The sequence below is a fragment of the Loxodonta africana genome, chromosome 18, assembly GCF_030014295.1.
Source record: "Loxodonta africana isolate mLoxAfr1 chromosome 18, mLoxAfr1.hap2, whole genome shotgun sequence".
In the NCBI taxonomy this organism is placed as follows: Eukaryota; Metazoa; Chordata; class Mammalia; order Proboscidea; family Elephantidae; genus Loxodonta; species Loxodonta africana.
In genome coordinates, this window is record NC_087359.1 from 76,960,825 (window position 1) to 76,977,938 (window position 17,114).

The 17,114-nt window shown below is 43.5% G+C and overlaps 1 protein-coding gene across 1 annotated transcript in view; it reads left to right on the forward strand.

Moving 5' to 3' along the window:
- LOC111747840 (titin-like) overlaps nt 1–17,114 on the forward strand; it is a 52,604-nt gene that overhangs the window by 4,073 nt on the left and 31,417 nt on the right. The window contains exons 3-7 of the mRNA XM_064270364.1: nt 81–2,831; nt 3,000–4,330; nt 4,484–4,507; nt 4,718–4,935; nt 7,460–7,531. Coding sequence (XP_064126434.1) covers nt 81–2,831; nt 3,000–4,330; nt 4,484–4,507; nt 4,718–4,935; nt 7,460–7,531 — 4,396 coding nt within the window. The remainder of the gene's footprint in view (nt 1–80; nt 2,832–2,999; nt 4,331–4,483; nt 4,508–4,717; nt 4,936–7,459; nt 7,532–17,114) is intronic.

Genomic DNA, 17,114 nt, shown 5'->3' on the forward strand with positions numbered 1-17,114 from the left:
TCAAGCTCACCATTCAGCCTTGCCGAAAGTATCAGTTAAACCTATGCTTGAGCATTCTCCAACACAACGGGATACCCCAGGTCAGCCTCCAGAGTCCCCTGAGGAGGTTGGACCCTTTTCAACCGAGGAACAAATCCTAGCTCAGCGTCCAGATCCACCTAAGGAGGTTGAACTTTCTTCCGTTCAGCAGGAGTACCCAGTTCAACTTCGAGATCTTCCTGACAATTCCCAACCTTCTCCAGTTGAGCAGAAGGACCCACCACAGCCCACAGAGCCCAAAAAGAAGGGTGAAACTCCTTCGGCACACCAGGAGGACCTAGCTCAGCCTCCAGAGCTCCTTGAGGAGGTTGAACGTTCACCCATTCAACTGGATGACCCAACACAACTCCCAGACCCTGTTAAAGAGGATGAGCCTTCTCTAACCCAGCAGGAAGATCCACCTCTACCTCCAGAGCCCCCTGAGGAGGCCGAACCTTCTCCAGTCCTGCAAGAGGGCCTAGCTCAACCTCCAGAGTTCCCTACAGAGGTTGTAACTCAACCAGAAGGGCATCATGAGGTGACGATTTCCCCTCCAGGTCAAGGTAAAACTCATCATCCAATGTTGGCCAAAGTCACAGTTAAATCTCTGTATCTGGAGTTTCCCATAATTACAGAAACCACTACAGAGGTTCAACTTTCCCCAGACCAGCAGGAGGCCACAACTCAATCTCCAGAGCCGCTTGTTGAGGCTGAACCTTCTCCAAGCCAGCTGGTGACCCCAACTCAGACTCTGGAGCATCCTACAGAGGATGTACCTTCTCCAGAGCAGCAAGAGGTCTCATCACAGTCTCCAGAGTCCACTGAGGAGGTTGAACCATCTCCAGCCCTGCAGGAGGCCTCCACTCAGCCTCCAGAGTCCACTGAGGAGGCTGAACCATCTCCAGCCCTGCAGGAGGCCTCCACTCAGCCTCCAGAGTCTCCTGCAGAGGTTGGACCTTCTCCAGCCCAGCAGGAAGACTCAACAGAGCCTGTGGATGCCACAGAAGAGGTCCAACTTCCTTCAGGTCAGCAGGAAGCCCCAGCTCAATCTCCAGAGCAACCTGAGGAATTTGAACCTCCTTCAAACTTACAGGAGACCCCAGCTGAGACTTCAGAGCCCCCTACAGAGGTTGTAACACAACATACAGGGCATCATGAGGTGACAGTTTCATCTACAGGTCAGAGTGAAGCTCAGCATCCACCGTTTCCCCATACCACATTTAAACCTCTAAACCTGGAGCTCACTATATCTTCACAACCCACTACAGAGACTGGACCTTTTCCAACCCAAGTAGAGGCTTCATCCCAAGCTCCAAATTCTCCTGAAAAGGCTGAACCTTCTTCAGTCGAGCAGGAAGCTCCAGTTCAGCTTCCAGAGCCCTTTGAGGGGATAGAACCATTTTCATCCCAGCAGGAGGCACCAGCTCAGTCCCCTGAGCCCCCTGAGGCCGTAGAATCTTCTCTGTTCCAGCAGGAGACTCCACTTCTGCCTCAGGAGCCTCATACACAGCTGGAAACTTCCCCAAACCAGCAGGAGGTCCTATTTCAGACTCCAGAGCCCCCCAAGGAGGTTGAGCCTTCTCCATCCCAGCAGGAAGCCCCAGTTCAGTCTCCTGAGCCCCCTATGCCAGCAGAACTTTCTCCATCCCAGCAGGAGGTCCCAGCTCTTACTCCAGAGCCCACTAAGGAAGTAGAATCCTCTCTGTTCCAGCAGGAGACTCTACCTCAACCTCTAGAGTCTACTGCACAGGTGGAAACTTCCCCAAACCATCACGAGATACCATTTCAGGCTCCAGAGCCCCCTGAGAAGGTTGAACCTTCTCCTGAGCCTCCTATGCAAGTAGAGCCTTCTCCAATCCACCAAGAGTCCTCATCTCAGCCTCCAGAGCCCTCTAAGGAAGGTGAACCTTCTCCAGCCCAGCAGGCGACTCCAACTCATTCTCTTGAGCCAACTATGAAGATAGAACCTTCTCCAATCCAGCAAGAGGCCCCATCTCAGCCTCCAGAGCCCCCTGAGGAAGTCCAACCTTCTCCAGTCCAGTATGAGGCTCCTGCTGCACCTCAAGAACCCCTTACAAATGTACAACCATCTTCAGTGCAGCAGGAGGTCCCAGCTGCAACTTCAGAACTACATAAGGAGGTAGGGTCTTCTCCAGTCAAGGAGGGGGCCCCAGCTCTAACTCCAGAGCCTTTTGAGAATGTCCAACCATTTGGAGTCCAGCATACAGCCTCTTCCCAACCTCCAGAACCCCCTAAAGAGGTTGAATCTTCTCCAAGCCAACAGGAAGCCCCAGACTCACCTCCAGAGCCCCCTAAGGAAGTGGAGCCTCCTCCATCCCTGCAGGAGGTCCCACCTCAGGCATCTGAGCCTTCTAAAGAGGCTGAACCTTCTCCAACTCAGCAGAAGGCTCCAGTTCATCCTCCGGAACCCCCTAAGGAGATAGAACCTTCTCCAGTCCAGCAGGGAGTTCCAGCACAGTCTTCGGAGCATCCTAAGGTGGAGGAATCTTTGACAACCCAACAGGTACCCCCAGCTCAACCTCTGGAGCCTCCTAAGGAGGGTTCAGCTCAACTTCCAGTGCTTCATGAGGTGATAGTTTCACCAACAGGTCAATATCAAGCTGAGCCTTTAAACTTTCCCAAGATTACAGCTCAGCCTTTGGACCTGGAGCTTACCGTAACTCCAGAACACACTATAGAGGCTGAACATTCTACAACCCGGCAGAAGACTACAGCTTCACCTCCAAATTGTTCTGAGGTGACCATTCCACATCCAGATCAGTTTCAGACTCAGCATCCAAATCTGACTGACAGTACAGTTCAACCTTTGGACCTGGAGCTTACCCTAACACCAGGACCCACGACACAGGTTGAACATTCTACAGCTCTGCAGAAGACTACAGCTCCTTCTCCAATGTGCCCTGTGGTGACACGTCTACATCTGAACCAGGTACAGGCTCCGAAGCCAAACCTGAGTGAAGTCACAGTTCAACCAGTGGACCTGGAAGTTACTATAACTCCAGAACCCAATATGGAGGTTGAACCTTCTCCAGTCAAACAGGAGACACCAATTCAGCCCCCAGAGCCTCTTAAGGAGGTTGTGACTCAACCTCTAGTGAATCACGAGGTGACAACTCCACTGTCAGGACAGGATCAAGCTCAGCATTCAAACTTGCCCAAAGTCACAGTTAAACCTGTAGACCTGGAGCTGACCATAACTCCAGTGCCCACTATGGAGGCTGAATATTCTACAACCCTGCAGAAGACCACAGTTCCTCCTACAAAGCAAGTCACCATTCAAACTTTGGACTTGGAACTTACCATATCAGCAGAAGACATTACAGAGGTTGAGTCTACTCCAACCAAGCAGGAGACTCCAACTCAGCCTCCAGAGCCTCCTCAGGGTGCTGTAGCTCAACATCCAGCACATCATGAGGTGACAGTTCCACCTCCAGGTCACGATGCAGTTCAGCATCCAAACTTGTCCAACGTCACAGTTCAACCTTTGGACCTGGAGCTTACCATATCTCCAGAACCCGAAGCAGAGGTTGAACCTTCTCCAACCAGGCAAGAGACCCCAACTCAGCTTCCAGAGCCACCTGAGGAGGTTGTAGCTCAATTTCCGGTGTATCACGAGGTGACAGTTTCACCTACTCTTCAGGATCAAGCTCAGCATTCAAACTTACCCAACGTCACGGTTAAACCTGTGGACCTGGAGCTGACCATAATTCCAGAACGCACTATGGAGGCTGAATATTCTACAGGCCTGCAGAAGACTATGACTTCTTCTCCAGAGCACCCTGAGGTGACATTACCACCTCCAGACCAGGTTCATGCTCAGCATCCAAACCTGACTGAAATCATAGTTCAACCTTTGGACCTGGAACTTACTGTAACCCCTGAATTGACTTCAAAGATTGAACGTTCTACAGCCCTGCAGAAGACCACACCTCCTCCAAAGCAAATCACGGTTCAGCCTTTGAATTTGGAGCCTACCGTATCTCCAGAACCCATTCCAGAAGTCCAACATACTACAGCCCTGCAGAAGACCACATCTCCTCCAAAGCAAGTTACAGTTAAACCTTTGGATCTAGAGCTTATGGTGTCTCCAGAACCCACTATGGAGGTCACACATTCTACGACCCTGCAGAAGACCACATCTCCTCCAAAGCAAGACACAGTTAAACCTTTGGATCTAGAGCTTACAGTATCTCCAGAACCCACTATGGAGGTCACACATTCTACGACCCTGCAGAAGACCACATCTCCTCCAAAGCAAGACACAGTTAAACCTTTGGATCTAGAGCTTACAGTATCTCCAGAGCCCACTATGGAGGTCACACATTCTACGACCCTGCAGAAGACCACATCTCCTCCAAAGCAAGACACAGTTAAACCTTTGGATCTAGAGCTTACAGTATCTCCAGAGCCCACTATGGAGGTCACACATTCTACGACCCTGCAGAAGACCACATCTCCTCCAAAGCAAGTTACAGTTAAACCTTTGGATCTAGGGCTTACAGTAACTCAGCCACCAGGGCCATCTGAGGCAGTTATTTTCCCCCCAGCGACTCAGCAATTATTGGTGCCTTCTGAAAATTACACCCCTGAAAGGGTTCAGAAAGCTCTAACTGAGCAACAGGAGCAGAATGCCACCACACATCACCCCCTAGAAAGGACAGAAATGGCTTTAAATGAGCTACAGGAACAGAATGCTGTTATACGTTACACCTCAAAAAGGGCACCGATGCCTTTAACTGTGCAGTGGGAACAGAATGCCACCAACGGAACGAACATATGTGAGCTCTGTGTCTGCCAGGATGAAACGCTGTCCTGTACTGGCCTCCGCCCAGAGAAGAGGCTCCACAGAGTGCCTGTGCCAGAGCTCAACGAGTACAATGGCACCTTCACTGTCTTGTAAGAATTGCCTTTCCTCATTTGTCCTGTGCACTCTGCTTAACATGACAGCCTTTTCCTTGAGGTCTTCCTGGGCTTCCTCATCTTCCCAACCCATGTCGAGCGACTTTCTTTTTGACCTTTTATTTGTCAACTTTTCCTTATCCTTGTTCTTCTCCTGACTATTGTGTCCACTTCTCCAGGCTCTTACTTGTGATTGTCCTTATTATCTTCCCTTACCCATTCTTCTTTAGCCCCATCATTTCATGCCTTTACCTCTGCTCTATTCCCAGTTTTGTTCTATCCTCTTTATAAGATCACGTTCCTTTTTCCATCCTGTTGGTGATGATACAACACAGTGGTTAAAGAGAGAGATTCTGGAGCCAAACTGCCTGGGTTTGAACCCAGCTCTGTGACTCAGTTTCCTCATTTGTAAAATTACTATCCCACAGGATTATTGTGAAATTTAAATAAATTCATAAATGTTAAGCATTTATATCAGCACCTAGCAATGTGAATGTTAGCTATTATTGTTTTATCCCTCTGGTCCAGATTTGATCTTTGTCCCTGGCTTTCCATATATAAACCCCAGGGCCGTTATAGCTCCTGTTGTATGCCCATTCCAGGGCTAGGCACTGTATGTAGGGGCCAGAGAAGTATAAGGCATTAGCTTGGGAAGATAACAACGATAGATGGGAGAAAAAGAGTATACATGAAAAGGGAAGTGGTGCATAATTAAGTACTAAAAGAGATGCAGACCATAGGTGCCATAATTCACCAGAATCCGTAACCACCTGCACGTGGAGGACAGAGAAAGCTGCATGGGCAAGATAAAACTTTAGCTTAAAAGAGTGACCGAAACCAAAACCCACTGCCGCTGAGTCGATTCCAACTCATAGAGACCCTATAGGACAGAGTAGAGCTGCCCCACAGGGTTTCCAAGGAGTGGCTGGTGGATTCAAACTGCTGGCCTTTTGGTTATCAGGCAAGCTCTTAACTACTGTGCCACCAGGGCTTCAAAGAGCAATTAGGATTTGCTAAATAGAGAAAATTAGCGATTACAGCCTAGGCAAAGGCACGGCTGCAGAAACGGTCAGAATTTAGTAGACCAGTCTGGCTACAAAGAATTGCGTTAGGAAGCAATGCAAGATGAGATTGTGAAAAACCTTGAATATCACCTATAGAAGTTTGGAAGTTACACTGTGAAATATGGAGAGCCACTGAAAGTTTTCAAACAAGAGGGACAAATGATTCAAACATGAGAATTGTTTTAGAATCCATGTGTAGGGCCGCCTGGAGAAGAAAGCTTGATTCAGAGAGACCAAATAGAAAGGTCTAGCAGAATCTATGAGCAAAGCAAAAAGGGGCTGAATCAGAGCAGTTGTGTTAGGAATGGAAAGAGAATCCTGGAAGCACTTCAAAAAAAGGACAGGATTTGATGATGGACTAAAGAGTTGCGGAAGCAGTGTACGGGAAAGAGAAAAACTCAAATACGACTCCAAAGTTTCTGTCCTGGACGATTAGCAAACTGATGGTGGTAGAGCACACAGATGGAGAGCCATCAGTCAGGAAGGATAGCCAGTTTGGGGAAGATGAGTTCAGTTTCAGGCATCTTTTGTTGGTGAGCATAAAGCAATCAGAAAGTTTCTGGTGGAGTGGAAATGTCCACCAGGCAGATGGGCAGGCGACTTGACTGTTTTGACTTAATTTCAAATGTCACCTATTTGACTTTATAAACTGAGTAGGTAAGTCATTGCTGAGGGAAAGGACAGAGTTAAAGGAAAGATTCAAAGTTATTTACAGAGTTAGTGGTTGAAACCGAGCCTTGGGAATTTAACAACTTATTTTCAACGCATGCCATTCGTGGATACATTTCCACAGTATAATAATTTTAAAAAGTGTCACGGAAGAATATAGCATAAAAAGTGAAAGTCCCCTCCCCGTCCCCTTCCCACCCTCCTCCCTATCACCAGCAAAATAACCCTGTCACCACTGAGTATGTGTCCTTCCTTCCAGTCTCTTCCCTTTGCATTTACGTACATGTACGTGTTTACGTACATATTCCTGTTTTTCCTAACGAGGTAATAGGGTACTTCTTGTTCAGCAGTGATTCACAGTTTTTCATTAAGCAGTATGCCTAAGAGATCTTTCCACTCCAGCCCATTGGTCCTTCTGGTTTCTAATGGCCTTTATCCTTTCACCCCCTGGAGAGGTTTCAACAGCGGGCCCTTCACCCGAGCTGTGGCACTGCCGGGCATGCGGTATCTGTGTACATATTTGCTGATAATGATAAAGGAGAAGAAGTGGACAGATAGGAAGTTCAGGTTCTGAAGAAAAAAAAAAAGTTGGCCTTACCATTTGTGCCACTGCCCCCACAGTCTGTCTTCCTGAATTGAACCAATTTGGCAGCTGACAGCCATAGAAGTTAGAAAGCTGATGTTTCCTGCATTTGAATATTTCCGCTAAGGTTGCCATGATTCTTTAGAGTTATTCTGTTCATTCTTATTCCTACGTATTCAAAGATATGAACTGTGTTTCTTCACAGAAATTTCCAAGGAAACTCTATTTCTTATATTGAGGAAAATATTTGGAAGGCATACCGTTGGACTGAGAAACTGTGAGTATATCCTCTCCAAATATGAATACAGAAAGCTAAGTGCATTGTAAGATCCTTCTGGGTCCAGAATTTTGACGTCAATACCTCTGAGAAAAGATATTTTTCTCTCTCCATATCCCAAACTGACCACTATTGATTATAATTCTATGGTAATTTTTAACATTGAATTTGGTGGATTCTCTTTAAAATAAGTAAGATATGATTTAAATTTATCTTTCATTTTATAAATAATACGTGATCCTACTCTCAGTGTATTACACCGAATTAACAGGTATCGTGAAAACCCTCCTTGTTCCCTAATCCCCACCCCTGAGGTAACCACTTCTCTGAGTTCTGCGTGTATCTTTCTGGATCATACTCCATGCATTTGCCTACATCCATATTGACATATAGCAGAGTAGGTTTATTGTGTGTGTGTGTTTTCTTTTTCTCTTTTTCTTTTAATAGACTTTTTTTTTAAGGGCAAGGATGTTTATTGGAGCACTTTTTAAAAAAAATTTTTATTGTGTTTTAAGTGGAAGTTTACAAATCAAGTCAGTCTCTCACACAAAAACTCATATATGCCTTGCTACATACTCCCAATTGCTCTCCCCCTAATGAGACATCCCGCTCCCTCCCTCCATTCTATTTGAGCACTTTTGAAGGAGGGGTTGGTTTTGATTTTTTTGAGCGTAGAAAGCAACTTTATCCTATACCTATAAAAATACAGTCTGACCACTTCCCAGTCCTGTGGCTGAAATCCCATGGATGAAGTCTGGGAAGCCTATAGCTTTTCCGGTTGCTGAGATAATAAAATTCCTCCGATCACTTTCAGTCACAAGAACAGTGCTAATTGCAGTCCAACGTCTCAGCCACATGAGTCTATACTCTCAATGAATTGAAAACTTCTCCCTTCCCGCAGCCTGAGCCTTTTTTTTTTCAATAATTTTTATTGTGCTTTAAGTGAAAGTTTACAAATCAAGTGAGTCTCTCACATATAAACTTATATACACCTTACTCCATACTCCCACTTACTCTCCCCCTAATGAGTCAGCCCACTCCCTCCTTCCAGTCTCTCCTTTCGTGACCGTTTTGCCAGTTTCTAACCCCCTCTACCCTCACATCTCCCCTCCAGACAGGAGATGCCAACATAGTCTCAAGTACCACCTGATGCAAGTAGCTCACTCCTCATCAGCATCCCTCTCCAACCCATTGTCCAGTCCAATCCATGTCTGCTGAGTTGGCTTCCAAAATGATTCCTGTCCTGGGCCAACAGAAGTTTTGGGGACCATTACCACTGGGATTCTTCTAGCCTTAGTCAGACCGTTAAGTCTGGTCTTTTTATGAGAATTTGGGGTCTGCATGCCACTGTTCTCCTGCTCCCTCAGGGGTTCTCAGTTGTGTTCCCTGTCAGGGCATTCACCAGTTGTGGCCGGGCCCCATCTAGTTCTTCTGGTGTCATGATGATGTAGTCTCTAGTTCATGTGGCCCTTTCTGTCTCTTGGGCTCATAATTACCTTGTGACCTTGGTGTTCTTCATTCTCCTTTGATCCAGGTGGGTTGAGACCAATTGATGCATCTTAGATGGCCGCTTGTTAGTGTTTAAGACCTCAGATGCCACACTTCAAAGTGGGATGCAGAATGTTTTCTTAATAGAATTTATTTTGCCAATTGACTTAGATGTCCCCTGAAGCCATAGTCCCCAAACCCCTACCCTTGCTCTGCTGACCTTCAAAGTATTCACTTTATTCAGGAAACTTCTTTGCTTTTGGTCCAGTTCAGTTGTGCTGACCTCCCCTGTATTGAGTGTTGTCCTTCCCTTCACCTTCTTATCTACTATCTAATTAGTGAATACCCCTCTCTTACCCTCCCTCCTTCCCCCCTCTCATAACCACAAAAGAATGTTTTCTTCTCAGTTTAAACTCTTTCTCAAGTTCTTATAATAATGGTCTTATACAATATTTGCCCTTTTGCATCTGACTAATTTCCCTCAGCATAATGCCTTCCAGGTTCCTCCATGTTATGAAATGTTTCACAGATTTGTCACTGTTCTTTATTGATGCGTAGTATTCCATTGTGTGAATATACCACAATTTATTTACCCATTCATCCGTTAATGGACACCTTGGTTGCTTCCAGCTTTTTGCTATTGTAAACAGTGCTGCAGTGAACATGGGTGTGCATATATCTGTTCGTGTAAAGGCTCTTATTTCTCTAGGATATATTCCAAGAAGTGGGATTTCTGGGTTGTATGGTAGTTCTATTTCTAGCTTTTTAAGGAAACACCAGATCGATTTCCAAAGTGGTTGTACCATTTTACATTTCCACCAGCAGTGTGTAAGTGTTCCAATCTCTTCACAGCCTCTCCAACATTTATTATTTTATGTTTTTTGGATGAATGCCAGCCTTGTTGGAGTGAGATGGAATCTCATTGTAGTTTTAGTTTGCATTTCTCTAATGGCTAATGATTGAGAGCATTTCCTCACGTATCTGTTAGCCGCCTGAATATCTTCTTTAGTGAAGTGCATGTTCATATCCTTTGTCCAGTTTTAATTGGTTGTTTGTCTTTTTGTGGTTGAGTTTTAACAGAATCATGTAGATTTTAGAGATCAGGAGCTAGTCAGAGATGTCATAGCTGAAAATTCTTTCCCAATCTGTAGGTGGTCTTTTTACACTTTTGGTGAAGTTTTTAGATGAGCATAGGTATTTGATTTTTAGGAGCTCCCAGTTATCTGGTTTCTCTTCGTCATTTTTGGTAACGTTTTGTATTCTGTTTATGCCTTGTATTAGGGCTTCTAACGGTGTCCCTATTTTTTCTTCCATGATCTTTATCATTTTAGTCTTTGTGTTTAGGTCTTTGATCCATTTGGAATTAGTTTTTGTGCATGGTGTGAGGTATGGGTCCTGTTTCATTTTTTTGCAGATGGATATCCAGTTATGCCAGCACCATTTGTTAAAAAGACTCTTTTCCTCAATTAGCTGACATTGAGCCTTCGTCAAATAGCAGCTGCTCATATGTGGATGGGTTTACATCTGGGTTCTCAATTCTGTTCCATTGGTCTGTGTGCCTGTTGTTGTACCAGTACCAGGCTGTTTTGACTACTGTGTGAGCCTTTTTTTAAACCTAGAAGTTTACAATGTGAAGAGGGGTCCTGGCTGGCTTCTTCTGTGTTTCCTTGCCCTGTATCTCTCATCCTCCATCCCTCCATTCAGCTGACTGCTTCTGGATTCTTAGAAGTTGTTGAGGAGAGTGGTGGAGAGGAAGGGACTGATGTCCTCTGGAAGTGGTGCCCTCTGGGTATGGCATTTCCCACGGTGGATTCTTCACTTCCTGGGTTTCTCAAAAATAGCACCCCTGGAGTTGTCCAGCTGTCACTCCCTTGCCCTGGTGGTGCTTCTTCTCCAGCTGGCTTCTCATGAAGACCCTTCAGCTTCCACATACAACTGTATGATGCCAGCTTCTTTCTGCCAAGGCTGTCCTTATTTCTAGCAGGAACCAACACCAACGGGGCCCTTTTTCAAAGTCCATCGGTGGAGTCCATTTCTGGCCCGTAGAACAGAAGGAGATTTGTCAACATTTTTATAAAATCATTTTATCATATCATAGGCTCTAAGTATATTTTAAATATATAACTCATTCAGCTTGTAGAAAATGTCATATAATCTAATCAGCAAAGCTAGTCTTCGCTGTCAAACAGATCAGCCAAATCAGATTTGCTTTCTTTTAGGAAAAAGTCCAATTTCATTTTTTTAAACAGACTTTTTTCTTTTTGGAGCAGTTTTAGGTTTACAGAAAAATTGTGCAGAAAGGACAGAGTTCCCAAACACCCCCTACCCCCTGGTCATTTTTTGTCCTGTTAACACCTTGCATTCCTGTAATATATTTGTTATAATTGATGAATCACTGTTGATGCATCCTTATTAACTAAAGTCCATATTTTACATTAGGGTTCACTCTTCCTGTTGTGCAGTCTTATAGTTTTGACAAAGGCATAATGCCTTCTATGCGTCATTATAGTATCATACTGAATAGCTTCATTGCCCTAAAAATGCCCTGTGGTCCACCTGTTCATCCTCTCACCCTCCCCCTGAACCCCTGAACCCCAGATCCTTTTATTGTCTCTCTAGTTTTTCTTTTCTAGAATGTCATATAGTTGAAATCATACAGCACGTAGCTTTTTCAGACTGGCTTCCTTCGCCTAGCAGAATGCAGTTAAGGTTCCTCCATGTCTTCTCATAACTTGGTAGCTCATTTCATCACTGAATAATACTCCATTGTACGGATGCACCACAGTTTATTTGTCTATTGAAGGAAATCTTGGTTGCTTTCAAGTTTTAGCAATTATTAATAAAGCTGCCATAAACATTCTTGTGCAGTTTTTTATGTGGACATAAGCTTTCAGTTTATTTGGGTAAATACCCAGAAGCATGTTTGCTGGGTTGTATGATAAGCCCATGTATAGCTTTGTAAGAAACTGCAGGCTGTCTTCCAAAGGGGGCATATCATTTCTCACTCCCACCAGCAATGACTGAGAGTTCCCATTGCTCCATATCCTCACCAGCATATGGTGTTATCAGTGTTCTGGATTTTAGCTATTCTTTCTGGGTTTTAATATGTGTATAGTGGTATCTCATTGTTTTAATTTGCAATTCCTTGGTGATATGATGTTGAGTTTTACCAGCTGTATGTCTTCTTTGGTGAGGTATCTGTTCAGATCTCCTGCTGGATTGTTTGTTGTCTTATTGTTGAGTTTTAAGAATTCTTTGTATGTTTTGGATACAAGTCCTTTATCAGATGTGTGTTTTGCAAATACTTTCTCCCAGTCTGTAGCTTGACTTTTCACTCTCTTAAGAGTGCCTTTTCAGAAGTGAAACTAGATAACTGGGAGATCCTAAAAATCAAACAGCTATACTCATCCAAAGAATTCACCAAAAGAGTAAAAAGGTTACCTACAGACCAGGAAAAAGTTTTAAGCTATGACATTTCCGATCAGCATCTGATCTCTAAAATCTACATGATACTGCAAAAACTCAACTACAGAAATACAAATAACCCAATTAAAAAATGGGCAAAGGATATGAACAGGATTCAGGTAGCTAACAGATACATGGGGAAATGCTCATGATCATTAGCCATTAGAGAAATGCAAATCAAAACTACAACAAGATTCCATTCACTCCAACAAGGCTGGTATTAATCCAAAAAACACAAAATAATTCATGTTGGAGAGGATGTGGAGAGACTGGAACACTTATACACTGCGGGTGGGAATGTTAAATGGTATACCCAGTTCGGAAATAGATTTGAAGCTTCCTCCAAAAGCTAGAAATAGAACTACCACACGATCCAGCAATCCCACCCCTCGGAATATATCCTAGCGAACTAAGAGCCTTTACATAAACAGATATATGCACACCCATGTTCATTGCAGCACTGTTTACAATAGCAAAAAGTTGGAAGCAACCAAGGTGTCCATCAACAGATGAATGGATAAATAAATTATGCTATATTCACACAATGGAATACTACGAATTGATAAAGAGCAATGATGAATCCGTGAAAAATTTCATAATATAGAGGAATCTGGAAGGCATTATGCTGAGTGAAATTAGTCACTTGCAAAAGGACAAATATTGTATGAGACCACTATTATATGAGCTTGCAAAATAGTTTAAACAGAGAAGAAAATATTCTTTGATGGTTTTGAGAGCGGAGAGGCCGGGGGGAAGAGGGGTTTTCACTAATTAGACAGTAGATAAGAACTATTTTAGGTGAAAGGAAAGACAGCACACAATACAGGAGAGGTCAGCACAACTGGACTAAAACAAAAACAAAGAAGTTTCCCGAATAAACAGAATGCTTCGAAGGCCAGCATAGTAGAGGCTGGTGTTTGGGGACTATGGTTTCAGGGGACATTTAAGTCAATTGGCATAATAAAATCTATTAAGAAAACATTCTGCATCCCACTTTGGAGAGTGGTGTCTGGGGTCTTCAATGCTAGCAAGCAGCCACCTAAGATGCGTCAATTGGTCTCAACCCACCTGGAGCAAAGGGAAATGAAGAACACCAAGGTCACAAGGTAATTACGAGCCCAAGAGACAGAGAGGGCCACACAAACCAGAGACTACATCAGCCTGAGACCAGGAGAACTAGATGGTGCCTGGCTACATCCAATGACTGCCCTGACAGGGAACACAACAGAGAACCCCTGAGGGAGCAGGAGAGAAATGGGATGCAGACCTCAAATTCTTGTAAAAACACCAGACTTAATGATCTGACTGAGACTAGAAGGACCCCCAAGGTTGTGGCCTCAGGCCTTCTGTTAGCCCAAGACAGAAACCATTCCCAAAGCCAACTCCTCAGACAGGGATTGGACTGGACTATGCTATAGAAAATGATACTGGTGAGGAGTGAGCTTCTTGGATCAGAAGACACATGAGATTATGTGGTCAGCTCCTGTCTGGAAGGGAGATGATAGGGCAGAGGGGTCAGAAGCTGGCCAAATGGACACGATAATAGAGAGTGGAGGGAAGGAGTGTGCTGCCTCATCAAGGGGAGAGCAACTAGGAGTATATAAAAAAAAAAAATGAGAGACTGACTTGATTTGTAAACTTTCACTTAAAGCACAATAAAAAAATTTTAATTAATTTTTATTGTATTTTAAGTGAAAGTTTACAAATCAGGTGAGTCTCTCATACAAATATTTACATACACCTTGCTATACACTCCTAACTGCTCTCCCTCTGATGAGACAGTACAGTACTTCAATCCACTCTCTCTCCTTTTGTCCATTCGGGTAGCTTCTGTCCACCTCTGCCCTCTCATCTACCCTCCAGACAGGAGAGGCCAACATAGTCTCATGTGTCGACTTGATCCAAGAAGCTTGTTCTTCACCAGTCTGATTTTCCATCCCCTATTCCAGTTCTTTTTTTTTTTTTTTTTTTTAATTCCAGTCCAATCCCTGTCTAAAGAGTTGGCTTTGGGAATGGTTCCTGCCCTGGGGTAACAGAAGGTCTGGGGTCCATGGCCTCCAGAGTCCCTTCAGGCCCAGTCTAACCCTTAAGTCTGGTCTTTTTACAAGAGTTTGGGGTCTGCACTCTACTGCTGTCTTGCTCCCTCAGGGTTTCTCTGTTGAGTTCCCTGTCAGGCAGTCATTGGTTGTGGCCAAGGAACCATCTAGCTCTTCTGGTCTCAGGCTGATGTAGTCTGTGGTTTATGTGGTCCTTTTTGTCTCTTAGGGTCATAATTATTTTGTGCCTTTGGTGTTTTTAATTCTCCCTTGTTCCAGGTGGGATGAGACCAATTGATGCATCTTAGATGGCTGTGTGTTAGCATTTAAAACCACAGACTGTGCTCTCCAAAGTGGGATGCAGAATGTTTTCTTAACAGATTTTTTTATGCCAATTGACTTAGATGTCCCCTGAAACCATGGTCCCCAAATACCCTCCTCTACTACGCTGGACTTCAAAGCCTTCAGTTTATTCAAGAAACTTCTTTGCTTTTACTTTAGTCCAGTTGTGCTGACCTCTCCTGTTTTGTGAGCTGTCTTTCCCTTCACTTAAAATAGTTCTTATCTACTGTCCAATAAGTGAAAACCCCTCTTCCTCCTGCCCTCTCTACTCTCAAAACCATCAAAGAATATTTTCTTCTCTGTTTAAACTATTTTGCAAGCTCATATAATAGTGGTCTCATACAATATTTGTCCTTTTGCAAGTGACTAATTTCACTCAGCATAATGCCTTCCAGATTCCTCCATATTATGAAATGTTTCACAGATTCATCATTGCTCTTTATCAATTCGTAGTATTCCATTGTGTGAATATAGCGTAATTTATTTATCCATTCATCCATTGATGGACACCTTGGTTGCTTCCAACTTTTTGTTATTGTAAACAGTGCTGCAGTGAACATGGGTGTGCATATATCTGTTTGTGTAAAGGCTCTTATTTCGCTAGGATATATTCCAAGGAGTGGGATTGCTGGATCATATGGTAGTTCTATTTCTGGCTTTTTAAGGAAGTGCCAAATTGATTTCCAAAGCTGTTGTACTATTTTACATTCTCACCAGTAGTGTATAAGTGTTCCAGTCTCTCCACATCCTCTCCAACATTAATTATTTTGTGTTTTTTGGATTAATGCCAACCTCCTTGGAGTGAGATGGAATCTCATTGTAGTTTTGATTTGCATTTCTCTAATGGCTAATGATCGAGAGCATTTCCTCATCTATCTGTTAGCTGCCTGAATGTCTTCTTTAGTGAAGTGCCTGTTCATATCCTTCGCCCACTTTTTAATTGGTTGTTTGTCTTTCTGTGGTTGAGTTTTAGCAGAATCATATAGATTTTAGAGATCAGGTGCTGGTCAGAGATGTCATAACTGAAAAAGTTTTTCCCAGTCTATAGGTGGTCTTTTTACTCTTTTGATGAAGTCTTTGCATGAGCATACCTGTTTGATTTTTAGGAGCTTCCAATTACCTGGTCTCTCTTCGGCATTTTTAGTAATGTTTTGTGCTGTGTTTATGCCTTGTATTAGGGCTCCTAACATTGTCCCTATGTTTTCTTCCATGATCTTTATCATTCTAGGCTTTACGTTTCGGTCTTTGATCCATTTTGAGTTAGTTTTTGTGCATGGTGTGAGGTATGGGTCTTGTTTCATTTTTTTGCAGATGGGCATCCAGTTATGCCAGTACCATTTGTTAAAAAGATCATCTTTCCCCCAATTAGCTGACACTGAGCCTTTGTCAAATAGCAGCTGCTCATATGTGGATGGATTTATGTCTGCATTCTCAATTCTGTCCCATTGGTCTATGTGTCTGGTGTTGTACCAGTACCAGGCTGTTTTGACTACTGTGGCAGTCTAATAGTTTCTAAAATCAGGTAGAGTGAGGCCTCCCACTTTGTTCTTCTTTTTCAGTAATGCTTTACTTATCCGGGGCTTCTTTCCCTTCCATATGAAGTTGGTGATTTGTTTCTCCATCACATTAAAAACTGTTATTGGAATTTGGATCAGAATTGCATTGTGCATATAGATGGCTTTTGGTGGAATAGACTTTTTTACAATGTTAAGTCTTCTATCCATGAGCAAGGCATGTTTTTGCACTTATGTAGGTCTCTTTTGTTTTCTTGAAGTAGTATCTTGTAGTTTCTTTGTATCGGCCTTTTACGTCTCTGGTTAGATTTATTCCTAAGTATTTTATCTTCTTGGGGGCTACTGTAAATGGTATTGATTTGAAGATGTCCTCTTCGATGTCCTTTTTGTTGGTGTAGAGGAATCCAACAGATTTTTGTATGTTTATCTTGTAACCTGATACTCTGCTGAGCTCTTCTATTAGTTTCAGTAGTTTTTTTGAGGATTCTTTAGGGTTTTCTGTGTATAAGATCATGGCATCTGCAAACAGAGATACATTTACTTCTTTCTTACCAATCTGGATGCCCTTTATTTCTTTATCTAGCCTAATTACTCTGGCTAGGACTTCCAGCACAATGTTGAATAAGAGTGGTGATACAGGGCATCCTTGACTCGTTCCCATTCTCAAGGGGAATGATTTCAGAATCTCTCCATTAAGGTGATGTTCGTTTTTGGCCCTCAAAGCTTTGAAAAGAATCC